This window comes from Ornithorhynchus anatinus, chromosome 4 (genome assembly GCF_004115215.2).
Source record: "Ornithorhynchus anatinus isolate Pmale09 chromosome 4, mOrnAna1.pri.v4, whole genome shotgun sequence".
NCBI lineage: Eukaryota > Metazoa > Chordata > Mammalia > Monotremata > Ornithorhynchidae > Ornithorhynchus > Ornithorhynchus anatinus.
In genome coordinates, this window is record NC_041731.1 from 37,313,632 (window position 1) to 37,326,716 (window position 13,085).

Consider the following 13,085-nt stretch of genomic DNA (forward strand, 5'->3'; position numbering starts at 1 on the left):
GAAGGTTTGCTTCTGGGTGAGGGGGCTCCTGGATCAATTGTATTTTTAATCAGTGGTACTTACTGAGCGCTTGCTGTATGCAGAGTACTGTACTAAACACTTGGGAGAGTACAATGTAATTATATAACAGAGTTGGTAGACACATTCCCTGTCCACAGTTGCACCCAGCATCTCACAGGGAGACTAGCAGCCCATGGAGGGAGAACTACGCTTCCCAGCACCATTCTGCACCCGTGTATGAACGACTTTGGATCTTTGGGCAGCAAGCAGTTGTCTGTCTCCTGAAAAGGAAAGGTAAACGGCCTCCAGAAGCTTTTTATGGTATAAGCACTCACTATGTACCAAGCACTGTACTAAGCACTGGCGTAGATATAAGGTAATCAGGATGGGAAGACTCTGTAACCCATTTAGGCCTCACAGTCTTAATCCCTATTTTACAGATGAAGTAACTGAGGCCCACATAAGTTAAGTGACTTGCCCAGTGTCACATAGTAGACAAGGGGCAGATCTGGGATTAGAACCCAGGTCATTTTGACTCCCAGGTCCGTGCCCTAACCACTAAGCCACGATGCTTCTCACCAGTCCTTTGAGATACTAGGAGGGAGTTGAGAGACGTAAAGGGTGAAAAGTTTAGGATGTTGGATGGTCCATTCTGGCCCTGAGGGATGGATCTGAGGAGGGCAACTTCACATGATTCATCCAAGTATCACATTTCCCCTGCAGAAGACAATGCTGGGCTGCATGGACAACAGACTGATGGTGTGGGACACTGGAACCACAGCTGGGTTGTGAATTCTGACTCCATGATCCTGGTTTGAGAAACCCATCCCCTACCCTTCCACAGAAAAGATCCTGTAGGACTGTCCTATGTTTCTAATTTCATCCTTTTCTCCTTCCCCAAAGGTAGAGGCCTCTAGAATACATGTCCCGAATCCAGACAGAATGAAATTGTGTAGCCTAGTGGAAAGAGGATGGGTCTGGTAGTCAGAGGACCTGGGTTCTACTCCCGGCTCAGCCATTTGCCTGCTGGGCTTTGGTCAAGTCACAACTTCTCAGTGCCATAGTTCCCTCATCTTCCTAAAGGGGATTCAATACTTATCCTTCCTCCTGTTTAGACGGTGAGCCCAAGTAGGACAGCCTCTGTGTCCAACCTGAATACTTTGTATCTACCCCAGAACTAAGTACAGTGCTTGACACATAGTAAACACTTAAGAGATATCACGATTTTCTTCTTCTTCTTATCTGACTTAGATGATCCTTGCTGGCTAACATAAATGGTCACTTGAACTACCTTTAGCAGGGTACTGGGGATTCGAGGGAGAGGCGAGAGGGAGGGAGAACCACTCTTTCAAACTCCCTCGTCTAGAGAGAATTTCCTTTCTTAATTATAACCTGCAAGGTACATGCTCCTTCCTACTTGCAGCGGCAGTGGATGGGAAGAGTCGAGGGAAAAGTAGACCGACACGAACGTATCTCCCTAAATTCTCCCAAGTTACCAAGTGGGACCCTGTGCGCAGGAGCGGGGATAGAGTGATCAGCCGAGCAACTTCGGGGACTCTTCCGAGGCTCATTTTTTTATGGTATGTTAAGTACGTACTACGTAACGAGCACCGTTCTAAGAACTGGGGTAGTTACAAGCTAATTAGGTTGGACGTATTCCCTGTCCCTTCATAAGGCTCAGAGTCTAAGTATGAAGGAAAACAGGAGAGCTGGGGCACAGAGAAGTTAAGTAAGTTGTCCAAGGTGTCACAGCATTCGGCAGAGCTGAGATTGGAGCTCGGGTCCCCTGACTGCCAGGCCTTTACGGCTCACACTAGGCCATGCTAATGAAATCTAAGGACTGGGTCTAGCAACTCTGTTCTATTGTGCTCTCCCAAGCTCTTAGTACAGTGCTCTGCATATAGTAAGCCCTCAATAAATACCATTGATCGATTGACTGATTGAAGCCGGGGCTCTTCACTCTTTTCCACTTAGGCGATAGCTGGCGCTCCTCCTTTATCACAAGGGGCCCTCTGGTGAGTATGATGAACCACTGAGGGACCCAGAATGGCAAACAACACTTAAAATATCAAGCACGCTAACAGAGAGCACCTTTCAAAGAAAGCTCCTCAAACAGATCACCTCTCATTCTCCTTTAGCAAACACTTCCAGGGGTTCTCTAAGGGACTCAGGCCTAGTATAGCCTTATGGGCCATGATATCAGTACTGCCAGGTGAAAAATTGCACACTAGATGAAGAGACAAGAATGTAGATGCTCAGGTGGTGGAAAGAACAGCGGCCAGGGAATCAGAGCACCTGAGTTCTAATTCTGCATCTCCTCCCCACCCCCCCGACACACACACGCATGCTTGTCTGCTGTGTGATCTTGGGCAAGACATGTAACTTCTCTGGGCCTGAGTTTCCTAATCTGTAAATGTGAATCCAAAATCTGCTCTCCCTCCTACTTAGACTGTGAGATTGTGTCTCATCTGGTTATCTTGTACCAATTGCCGTGCTTAGTTAGTACCATGCTTGGCCATAGTAAGCACCCAACAAATCCCACAATTACTATTTATTATTATCACTGCCCTCTCTAACCTGGAGGCTTGATCCAGCTCTGCTGCAGAAACCTCTCTGGCCCTGGGATGACAGCTCCAAGTCCACAGATGCACAATGAAACTAGTCAGTGTAGTGTTCGGCCTTTCATTTTTAACATCCTTCTCCTTTCTCCTCCTTCCCCTTCTCTTTCTTCTCTTCCTCCCCCTTTTCTTCTTCCTCTTTCTTTTCCTCCTCCTCCTTCTTCCTCCACCTCCTTTTTCTTTTTCTCCTCTTCCTCTTCCTCCTCCTCCTCCCTGTCCATTACACATTTAGGCTACTTGTCAGAAGGCTTTAGAACAAAGTCCAATCACACCCATGTCCCCCCTTGCCCCAACTCCTCACTTCCCCCAACCACAGTAAGGAGCACTCGGGGAAGCCATGCAGAGGAAAGAGCTGGATCTCGGCTATAGTGTCAAAGATAAGTTTTATTTAGTTTTTGCTTTCTCAGTGGGCCCGGCAGTCCTGTACAACAGCTCACTGTTTGATGCTGAGTGAATCTGATGAAACTGCAGTTTATTTCAAAGCTCTATATTTATCTACAAACTAGAAAAGAACCAAGGAAAGGGGGAAGGGAAGGACATCTACTGGAAATGCCAAAGAACCCCAAGTTCACTACGAAACAAACAGTTCAAAATTGCACAAATTAACAGGTCAGTAGAAGCAGCTGCATTTACACCAAACCACTTAGAAACACCATTCCCAGAAAACACATTTACACCACAGCTGGTCAACCACGCAGCTCAGGAATGAAAGAACTCAGCATATTTCACTTGTTACGAACCATGACCGAAGAAGAGGATAAAATCAAGAATGCAGAAGACAGTTATCTGAAAGTACTTACACCGTAAAACATCCCTCATGAAATTAAAAGCCCTCAAGGCCAAAAGGAATCCACCTCACCGGGAGGCCCATAGTGTGCTTTAGAAAGCTGTGGCTATGAAGCCTCCCCTCCACGCCCCCCTCCCACCAAACTCTCCCCTGAGAGGGCAAAGGGGGCTTCAGTGGAGGGATCAGGCTGAGGCTACTACTATCTCTGGGTTGCTGGCCTTGGCCTCTTTTTACAAGAACAATCAGGCAGAGCATGCTTTCATCCTGAATAATGTACAACCGACTTAGGACGAAGAAGCCGTTCCCGAGACAAGGGTACGTGCCAGAACAGAAGCAGAACTGACAGGGATTTCAGATCCAGTCTCCCCCTCCCTTCCTTCCTCCTTTTCCTCCCTTCCCTCTCTTCTCTCAGCCCTTCTTGAAAAGACATTTTGGGTAGTACCTACTGAAGATCGCCTTGGATCTGAAGAGGAATGAGGGCTGTCCTACTGATGGCTGGGCCCCTGGAGAGGTGTTGATGAGTTTTCTTCAGAGTGCTTCAGCCAGCCTTGGAAAGACAGGCCATTTCTTCTCTTGAATCGGGTTAAGATGGGCCTGCTGAAGGCTAGAATTCCCTCGGGAAAGTTGCTCCACAGTTGCCTTCTGTTGATCGAACCTGGAGAAGAACCATTTGAGATGATCCCACATCTGGCCATATCTGGACCCTGTCACGGCTGGGGGTTGGACAAGGGGGTAGGAAGAAATCATGCTGGGATGGAAACTTGGGTCTGTGGTGGGGTGAGCTGAACTCTCAGGAGAGTTATTTCCTAGCGAATATTGTGCAAACCATCAGGGACGGAGTGGGAGGGAAGACCTGCAAGTCTGTTCTTTCCTGGGAGAAGCCACGCTGCCAGGCAGCCATCGGTCAGTGGTCAGTGTTCAGGGGAGACTGACCTTGGGCCTCACCTGGGAGGGGCCATTCTGCATCTCAGACTACAGCTATTTGGCAGTTTTCCAGGACCTGGCCTCCCCGCTGACTCTGAGGGGACTGCTTTTTACCAGGCGATTGCCTTTGGTGACATTTTGGAGGGGAAATACCCCATGGGTCTCGTCCTCACTCATCTTCCTGGACAGAGGAATCCTGCCACCTTTCCCGTAGACAAACTATCACCACAAACCTGTCAGGACTACATCCTTTGGGTGTTTCCACCCTGTGCCCCGGGAGGCCTCATGTGTGACCCGGTAGCTTCTCCCACAAAATGGGGAATGGGGATGGGGAGGTGCCAGGAGTGAGGCGAGCCTCAGAGCCGCTGTGGTCAGGGGAGACTCTCTCAGCTACTTGACTGAGCCATCCCTGGCCAGAGGGGTCAGAGGGGTCAGGGGTTTCTAGCTGCCAAAACCAAAAACACTCCACCCCTTTGTCCAGTTTGGGCTTAAAGACCATACGTGTAGCCTGGATGGAGAATGACCGACCTAGCGCCAGTCTCTTTGGGGGAGTTGCTAAGGCCTAGAGAGGCTCACAATAGACTGTCCAATCTCAAACCTGCTCATCTAGAATCAATCAGTGCTCTGTGTGCAGAGCACTCTACTAAGCACTTGGGAGAATACAATAAAACAACAAACACAATCCCTACCCACAGTGAACTTACAGTCTAGAGGGCAAATCTAGGAAATCTTTCCTACGTCTGGAGTACCTTGGGTGCGAGGAACCTGTTTTTATTTTTTGATTTTTTGAGGAGAAACCTTTAAATAGCCACTGGCTCTCTTGATTTCTGGGCCCCGATCCTGACAGAATGCATCTGTTGCTCTGAAACCTGTCCATAAAGCCCTCAGCAGCCTCCCCGGGACAGGGGGAGACAGGGTGGACCTCAAGGCTCAGACATCAGTACTGATGCTCCGGCTGCGGGAGAAGGCCTCACGCATGGCGGAGAGCCGGTTCGGGTTGAGGGGCTGCAGGTTGTTGAGGTTCAAGGGCAGCTCCACATCTTCCTGGCTGATGTTCTTGTAGGTGACGCGGTCTCCGCCGTTATGGGCCTCCTCTGGCTCCTGCAGGAAGAAGGTGGGAGGCTCGTAGTGGGAGCAGCTGGGGCAGACCTGGTGGCTCCGGGAGGGCTTTGGGCTGAAGGAGGGGCTGAAGGAGGGGCCGTAGAGGGAGGGCCCGTTGGTCAGCACCACGGCGCGGTTGGAGTGGAGCGGAGGCAGGTGGGAGTGCACGGCGAAGTCTGGCTCCTCCTCATCCTCTTCGGACTCGTCCTTCTTGCAGCAGTAATACTAGAGGTGGAGGGGTGGAGGCAGCAGCTGTAGAAAATGCCACGGAAAGATCCCGGAAACCTCCCCCGACCTGGTGCCCAGCACCCCAAATCCCCACCCTAATGGCCTCTTCTTCAAGGAGCCTTTCCACCATTCTCTCCAAACCTCCCCACAGCACCACCCATGGCATCGTCACTACACACCATTCTCACCACCGGATCCCCATCGCATCCCACAGTATACGTCCAGTTCAGTCTCTCACCAACTCCTCCACCGCAATACTTGCGTCCACGTCTCCGATGCAACCCTTCCATCTCCGTCTACTCTTCCCCCAATTTTCTCCCCAACAGGCCTTCCACGTCCCCCCCCCCCCGACCTCCCACACCTCCTCCAGTGGCAATCTCCAGGGGAGACTTGGCTGCCATGGAGAAATAGCCCTAATGACCACCCATCCCTCACAGTACCTGAAGCCTACAGTAGCAGAGGACCGCGATGATGCAAAGCAAAATAACAGTTGCTAATATTCCACCTGTGATGACCACGGTACCGGCTGTCATTCGCCCTCTTCTCCATTAACAGCCTGGAAGACACAAAGTATTTAGAAATGTGGAAAATGAGTTTCCACTGGGTAACATTCCAACCTAATTGACTTGTACCTAGGGTTTAGAATGGCACTTGGATACATAGCAAGTGCTTAACACTTGCATAAAACAAAAGAATAATTCTGCTTCTGACTTCCTCCAGGGCCAGGCACACCCCAAGTGACTGAGTCGATCCAAGCAGTTGATGGGGGCTCCAGAGGGAGTGGGTGTGGTCTAATCCATTACTCTTTCTGCTTTCTCATCGGCAGAGAAGGGAAATGGTGGGGAGGAGGATGAGACAAGGAGGAAAAGAAGAGAAGGGAGGGGGGTGAGGATATAGAGGAGGATGAAGAGGAGGAGGTTGAGGAAGAGGAAGAAGAGGAGGAAAAGGAGGAGGAAGGGGAGGAAGAAGGGATGGAGGGGCTGGTCTGTGGTGGCCAACCCCTAGGAGATCATCTGTTCTTTCCATCTCCTTCCCAGCAGGCAGAGGAGCCACCCTGCACCTCCCTCATGGGGCTGTCATAGAGCCAACTGGGCTACCAGAGAGGAGCCATGAATGGGTTCTATAGGTCAGCCGGGCCAGGTCCTGCGATCCCCTGTGATTGAGGCAAGCGGGGGCATTGGACACAATCGCTGGCTCTCCTTCACAGGTGATTTAGCAGGAGGAAACATCCGGATGAGGAGGATCTGTTTACAAAGCCACAGCAGCCAAGGTTGGATTTCTTCATTGAGCTCAGTGGGTGGAGAGAGCAATGCTGGGGCTTTGGCAGGTCACATCGGCCCACCAGGATGCTGGGAAAAATCTGAGTGGGCCACCGCCCACGTGGGCCTGCCTGGGCCGCTCTGGGCTGCATCTGGCTCCGGGTGGCTCCTTAAGTCCTGGAGTTTGGAGCCAAATTAGGAGCTTCCCAGAGCCAGTGAAAAGAGGTGGGTGGAAACAAAAAGGCTTCTGCTTCTCAATATCATCACCTTCGTCTCCCCGCCCGCCACCATGCTCTTATGCGCTCATGGTGGGATTATGTGTCTTCGCAGCCAGTCCGACCCTGAGGGCTGAGGCTAGCATCACCGGTTCAAGACTCGGAACAGCCTGACCCAGAGCTAAAAGGTCAGGTCCCATGTCCACCTCTCGGGGGGGTGGCCAGCATTGCTTAAGGCAAGGCTAGTTTCTGGCTAATAGCCCAGGCCACTTGGTCTGGTTGGAAAAACACTGGACTGGGAGTCAGGGACTTCCCAGGAAATTAGCCCAGCCCTGCCTGACTCACTAAGTGACCCTGGACAAGTCTGTACGGACTTGATTCCTCACTGGTGAAATGGGGAGGATAATTCTCCTGCCCATCCTGATTGGTAGAAAGGAACCAGTGGGTGTGAAAACTCTTTGGGAGCAGGGAACATGTCTACCAACTCTGTTATACTGTACTCTAAGCACCTAGTACAGTGGTCTGCACACAGTAAGAACTCATGGAAAGAGCATGGGCCTGGGAGTTAGAGAACCTGGGTTCTAATCCCGGCTTTGCCAATTTCTCTGCCAGGTGCTTGATGTGTGGCCTCGGGCAAGTCACTTAACCTCTCTGTGCCTCAGTATCCTCAACTGTAAAATGGGGTTTCAATACCGGTTCTCCCTCCTACTTCAGACTGTGAGCCCCGCGAGGGACACAGATTGTGACCTAATTGATTTGTACCTACCCCACCGCTTGGACACTTAGTAAAGCGCTTAAGAAGTACCATAAAGCAAACAACAAATACCACTGAGTGACTGAAAAGCTCACTGACTTTTGGGAAGAGAGTGTCTCTGGGCAGAGATGGGAGAATTCAATTTCAGGCTTTGAAGCATTAGTGGGATCATTTTCCCAGGAGTTGGATTCTTCACCCAGTAATAGTAATTGCGATATTTGTTGTGCGCTTACTATGTGCCAAGCACTGTACTAACAAGTGGTGTAGATACAAAATAATCTGGCCAGACATAGTCCTTGTCCCCCATGGGGCCCACGGTCTAGGAAAGAACAGATATTTCATCTCCATTTTATACTGCTGCTTCTCCAATTGAATCTCCAGAGAACTTTAGCCTTCAAAAGTAGACCAGAAACACACATGGAGAGAATAAGGGACTCCTGTGTTCAATGGGCCTGATGTGGGCTCAGGCCAATTTTGAGTTCCAAGCTCCCAGCAGCTTGGCCTTCCCAGACATGGTCTTAGGGGAGCTGGAACAGAGGAGAGGGCTGGGCGCTAGGCCTGTCTTGGAAGGATGGGCTCTCTGCTACGGTCAGGACTCCAAAAGGCAGCTGATGGCTCTCTCAAAGTATCTTGAGCTCTCCCTGGATTTTCACTAACACTGGCCTGAACCCCCCAGAGGAAGCCAGGGCCAGACTGCCCTGGAAATGAGCCTCGCCTGAGTCCAGGATGCCCCACCTCCCCACCTTTGGCTCTGAGCTCAGGGATTTCTGCCCCATCTGGGGCAGACTGCAGATAAACTGACCCAGCCCGTTTTTCCTACTCCACAGTCACCAGCTCACGGTCCACTTTACTCCCCCGAGATGAGACTAGGGAGGGACAGAACAGGGGAGCAGAGGACGGGGAAGAAACATACCAGCTTTAGAAACCTGGGCAAGCAGTGGTGTCCTGGAAGGCAGGCTGTGAGAGCCTCCAGCTGAGTGCACCGAGCCAGCTGGCAGGGGCTGGGACCCGCTTACTCCACACCAGCGAAAGCAGAGCACGGAGCCCGCACCGTGCTGAGTGGAAGCCAGGAGCTGGGGCCGTGGGACTGAGGTTTGCATCCGGTGTGTTCTGTGCTCCTCTGGTCCAGGGATGGCTGTTCTTGAGGGGACTAGAGCGGTCAGGCCTGCTGAGATGGGCCTCAGCCTGCACCTGCTACTGAGCTTAGAGCGTGGTGAACGACTCAACCTCCAGTCTGCCCCTAACTATCCTTCCTGGACACAAATGGGACCATGGCGAACTTCTCCCAGAAGTAGGGAACATTCCGGGGCTCCAAGAGCCGCCTCCTGAGCAGCCAGGCTACATTTGACCCTTCCAGAACTCTGGATCCATCAATCAATCAATCATATTTCTTGAGCAGTTACTTTGCTGAGCTGTGTTCTAAGTGCTTGGGAGTGTATAATAGACTTTCCAGGAGTCTTCCCAGACTTGCTCACCTCTCAGTGACTGTTTCCTCATCTAGAGAAAGGGTTGATGGTGCCTTACCCCTGCAGAGCTACCTGGAGGATGAAGTTAGGTAACAGATGGGGGAGATCCAAGCAATTAGGCAAAATGATACTTTGAGGGGGCAAGGGACCCACATCATCGGAGAAGCAGCGTGGCTCAGGGGAAAGAGCCCGGGCTTGGGAGTCAGAGGTCAGGGGTTCGAATCCCGACTCCACCACTTGTCTGCTGTGTGACCTTAGGCAAGTTACTTAACTTCTCTGTGCCTCAGTTACCTCATCTGTAAAAATGGGGATTAAAAAATGTGAGCCCCACGTGGGACAACCAGATGACCCTGTATCTACACCAGCGCTTAGAACATAGTAGGCACTTAAATACCATAATTATTACTTAATCAATTTAAGGTTCCTCAACTGTGTTCCCATTTCATCCGCTTCCTTCTTCCTTTCCCCTGGGAAATATTCAAACCTTCCTGGCTCTCTGTTTCCTCCTCTGTCCATCCTGCTCTGCCTTCCTCTCAGTTTGGAATAATCTCCACTCAGTCTCCCTGTCTTGGTTCCTTCCCTTTGAAAGTCTTCTTGAGGTATCAGGAGAGCCCTCTCCCACCTCCCACCCCTTGGTGGCCCATGCTTAAAGGATTGAAAAAAATCACTTAAAAAAAAAAAGACAAAAACTAAGAATCTGACACATCTTGCATCACTCTCATCTTCACCAGACCACTTTGCCAAACCATGTATCTAATCCCTCCCTTTCCAACCTTTCTACAATGCCTCCGGGGGGGCATTCCCAATTAAACCCCCCCCCCCCTTCTCCTCAACCACTTTGCCATTCTTGGGCATGGACCTATGTATTTGTGATTGATTCTCTGAATGACCTGGGTTTATTATTTATTTTTGCTCATGTTCTTCACCAATGTATATTCATAAATTGTTGTTAACTTGTCTTCCCCATTTAATTGTAAGGTCCTTGATGTCAGGAATAGTATTTCAGGTTTCTCTATGTTCTGCAAGTGACTGGTACAGTGCTCCACACCCAGCAGGTGCTCAACAAATGCTGTTCATGAAGATACCTGTTATACCAGTACCTTCTTTTTAATTAGCAGATACCTTCCTTACCGCAACATTTCGCATACCAACGGAGAAGCACCTGATTTTTTAAAGCCGTTCAAAGGCACCACTATTATGAAACTTGCCTTCTCTCTTTGATGTAGTTGATGTCACTCCTTTGGGGGGACCACTCCAGCTGAACAGGACCAGAAGTCTCCTTCGCTGGGCATATTTCCAGCTTGTTTACAGATGTCCCGTATCCTGGCTGGCTTTACAATGCCTCCCTTTCTTTCCCTTCCTCATCTGAGGTATTGGTTCACTTTGGGGAAGGCCTTCAACATTCCTCATTCCTTAGTTAAAATCTATCCCCAGCCCCCACCAGGGCTCCAGCAACATCAACCACTGACACAGGTGAGGTGTATGTTGCTTCTCTCCCATCCTGTACCCTGCTTTCCTTAATAAATCCATCAATGAATCGATCGTATTTGAGTGCTTACTACGTGCAGAGCACCGTACTAAGCGCTTGGGAGGGTGGAACGTAACAGAGTCCGACGCGTTCCCTGCCTGCAATGAGTTTACAGTCCCCATTTATTGTTCTATTGTTCTTTCCCAAGTGCTTAGTACAGGGCTCTGCACACAGTAAGTGCTTAATATATATGAATGAATTAGCTCCTGGAAGTTTTATCTGTTTCCGTTCTCTCTCTCATGGTGGTGTTATGTACTCTCAGCCATTTCCTCTTGGAGTCTGGAGGCAGACTACCCACCCCGATCTGGTTCATGGTCACTGAGTCCTCCAAAAGCAGGCTGTCCTCAGCTCAAGAAAGAGACAACAAACTGGTGGTGCATGGGGAAATGTTGTCCGGCTTTCTGCCCTGGACAGCCCAAGGTACCTAGTTCTCTGTACTCAATATATTCATTGTACCTCAATCTCTTTTATGTCACCCACATCCTACCTCTGTCCAGGAACATCCTTCCTTTTCATATCCGACAATTCCTCTCCCCCATTCAAAGTCTTATTGAAGACACATCTCCTCCAAGAAGCCTTCCCTGATTAAGTCCTCCTTTCCTCTTCTCCCACTCCCCTTTGCATCCCCTGATTTGCTTCTTTTTTTCACCCCCCCCCCCCCAGCCAATCTCACAATACTTATGTACTTATCTGTAATCTACTTCTTTATATTAATGTTTGACTCCCCCTCTAAACTGTAAGCTCATTGTGGGTAGGAAATGCATCTATTAAATTTTTGTATTGTACTCTTCCAAGCACTTAGATTGATAGCTCAGTTCTCATCACTGGCCACAGCTATCTCCTGATTTCTAGCTGTTAGCCAGTTGTGGCTCTCAGTGGGTTGAGTTTTACGGGGTCCTCCTAGAGAGCCTGAGGGAAAGGAAATGCAGGCACCAGGGGCCAAAGTGGAAGCCGGAGCTCCAATCAGTGCCAATTAGTCATTGCCTAGTAAATAGAGCATGGGCCTGGGAATCAAAAGGACCTGCTGAGTGACCTTGGGCAAGTCACTTCACATCTCTGTGACTTAGTTATCTTATCTGTAAAATGGGGATTAAGACTGTTAACCCCATGTGGGACATGGTTTGGGTTCATCTTGATTAGGTGTATCTACCCCAGTGCTTAGTATGGTGCTTGGCTCATAGTAAGTTCTTAACAAATACCATAAAAAACAACTGTGGTATTAATTTAGCACTTATTTTGTGCAGACCACTTCTAAGTTCATGGGAGAATGCAATACATCAGTGCAGGTAGACGAGTTCCCTGCCCACAAAGAGCTTAAGTCTCGAGGGGCAGACAGATATGAATGGATGCATGTGCATCCATTAGCTCAGCTTAGAATGTGACTCCTGTAATAAGTATCAGCATCAGGATCAATTCCAACCCCTTGCTCACATCCTGCTCTCTTCCCCTTCAAATCTGACAGATCGTCTCTCTCCTCTTCTACAAAACCCTATTGAAATCATACGTCCTCCCAAAGGCCTTCACTGATTAAACCCTCATCTCACCATTTGCCTCCGCATTTGCATCTGTACCCCTAAAGTACTCGAGCTTCATGCCCCACACTGCCCTACAGCATTTTTGTACATATCCATTCCTTCTGTTTGCAATTTATTCACATGTCTGTCTCCCCCTCTAGACTGTAAGCTCCTTGTAGGCACTGATCGTGTATTTCCGATCTATTGTACTGAACTCTCCAAAGTACCTAGTAAAGAGCTCAGCCCACAGTAAATGCTCAATCTATAGTATTTATTGCCACTGATTGATTGATAACATATGCAAGGACAGTTGAGAGGAAAATGGAACTTTCCCAGCCCCGTGGTTTTCCTGCTCTCTCAAAATATCAGCCATCCAAAAAGAAAGAGAGAGAGAAAGTAATATTTTCTAGTTCCGAAAATGTCTAGCCAAGTTGATCCCTCCTATCAGTTCCTGTTTGGGGAGCCCCCAATTCTCAGCTTGAGAAGCCCAGGGGACAAAGCCCAGGGCCACAGCAGCAATCAGCTGAAGCTCAGGGCCCAGTCAGGGGTCCAGGTAGGACATGTCCCGGAACTGTCAGAGGGAAATCAGTTCTGTTCCTCAAAATCCAATGATAATCTTCATGCATGTGTTCCCTTTCCCCATTTTTCCATTCTCTCTGATTCCTTTCCCACCTTCTAATTCCCCATTCCC

General features: G+C 49.5%; 1 protein-coding gene across 4 annotated transcripts in view; it reads right to left on the bottom strand.

The window, feature by feature from the left end:
- Positions 1-2,982: 2,982 nt before the first annotated feature.
- The window catches only part of FAM163B (family with sequence similarity 163 member B), a 60,697-nt gene continuing 50,594 nt past the window's right edge, over positions 2,983-13,085 (bottom strand). For 3 of the 4 annotated variants that reach the window (XM_029062072.2, XM_029062070.2, XM_029062073.2), the window contains 3 exons: positions 6,099-6,214; positions 5,304-5,655; positions 2,983-4,060 (listed from right to left, as the gene is read on the bottom strand). In XM_029062072.2, the coding sequence (XP_028917905.1) occupies positions 3,891-4,060; positions 5,304-5,655; positions 6,099-6,191 (615 nt within the window). In that variant the 5' untranslated portion in view covers positions 6,192-6,214 and the 3' untranslated portion in view covers positions 2,983-3,890. Of the gene's footprint in view, positions 5,656-6,098; positions 6,215-13,085 lie in introns of all 4 variants that reach the window. The other variant, XM_029062074.2, reaches the window with a different exon arrangement.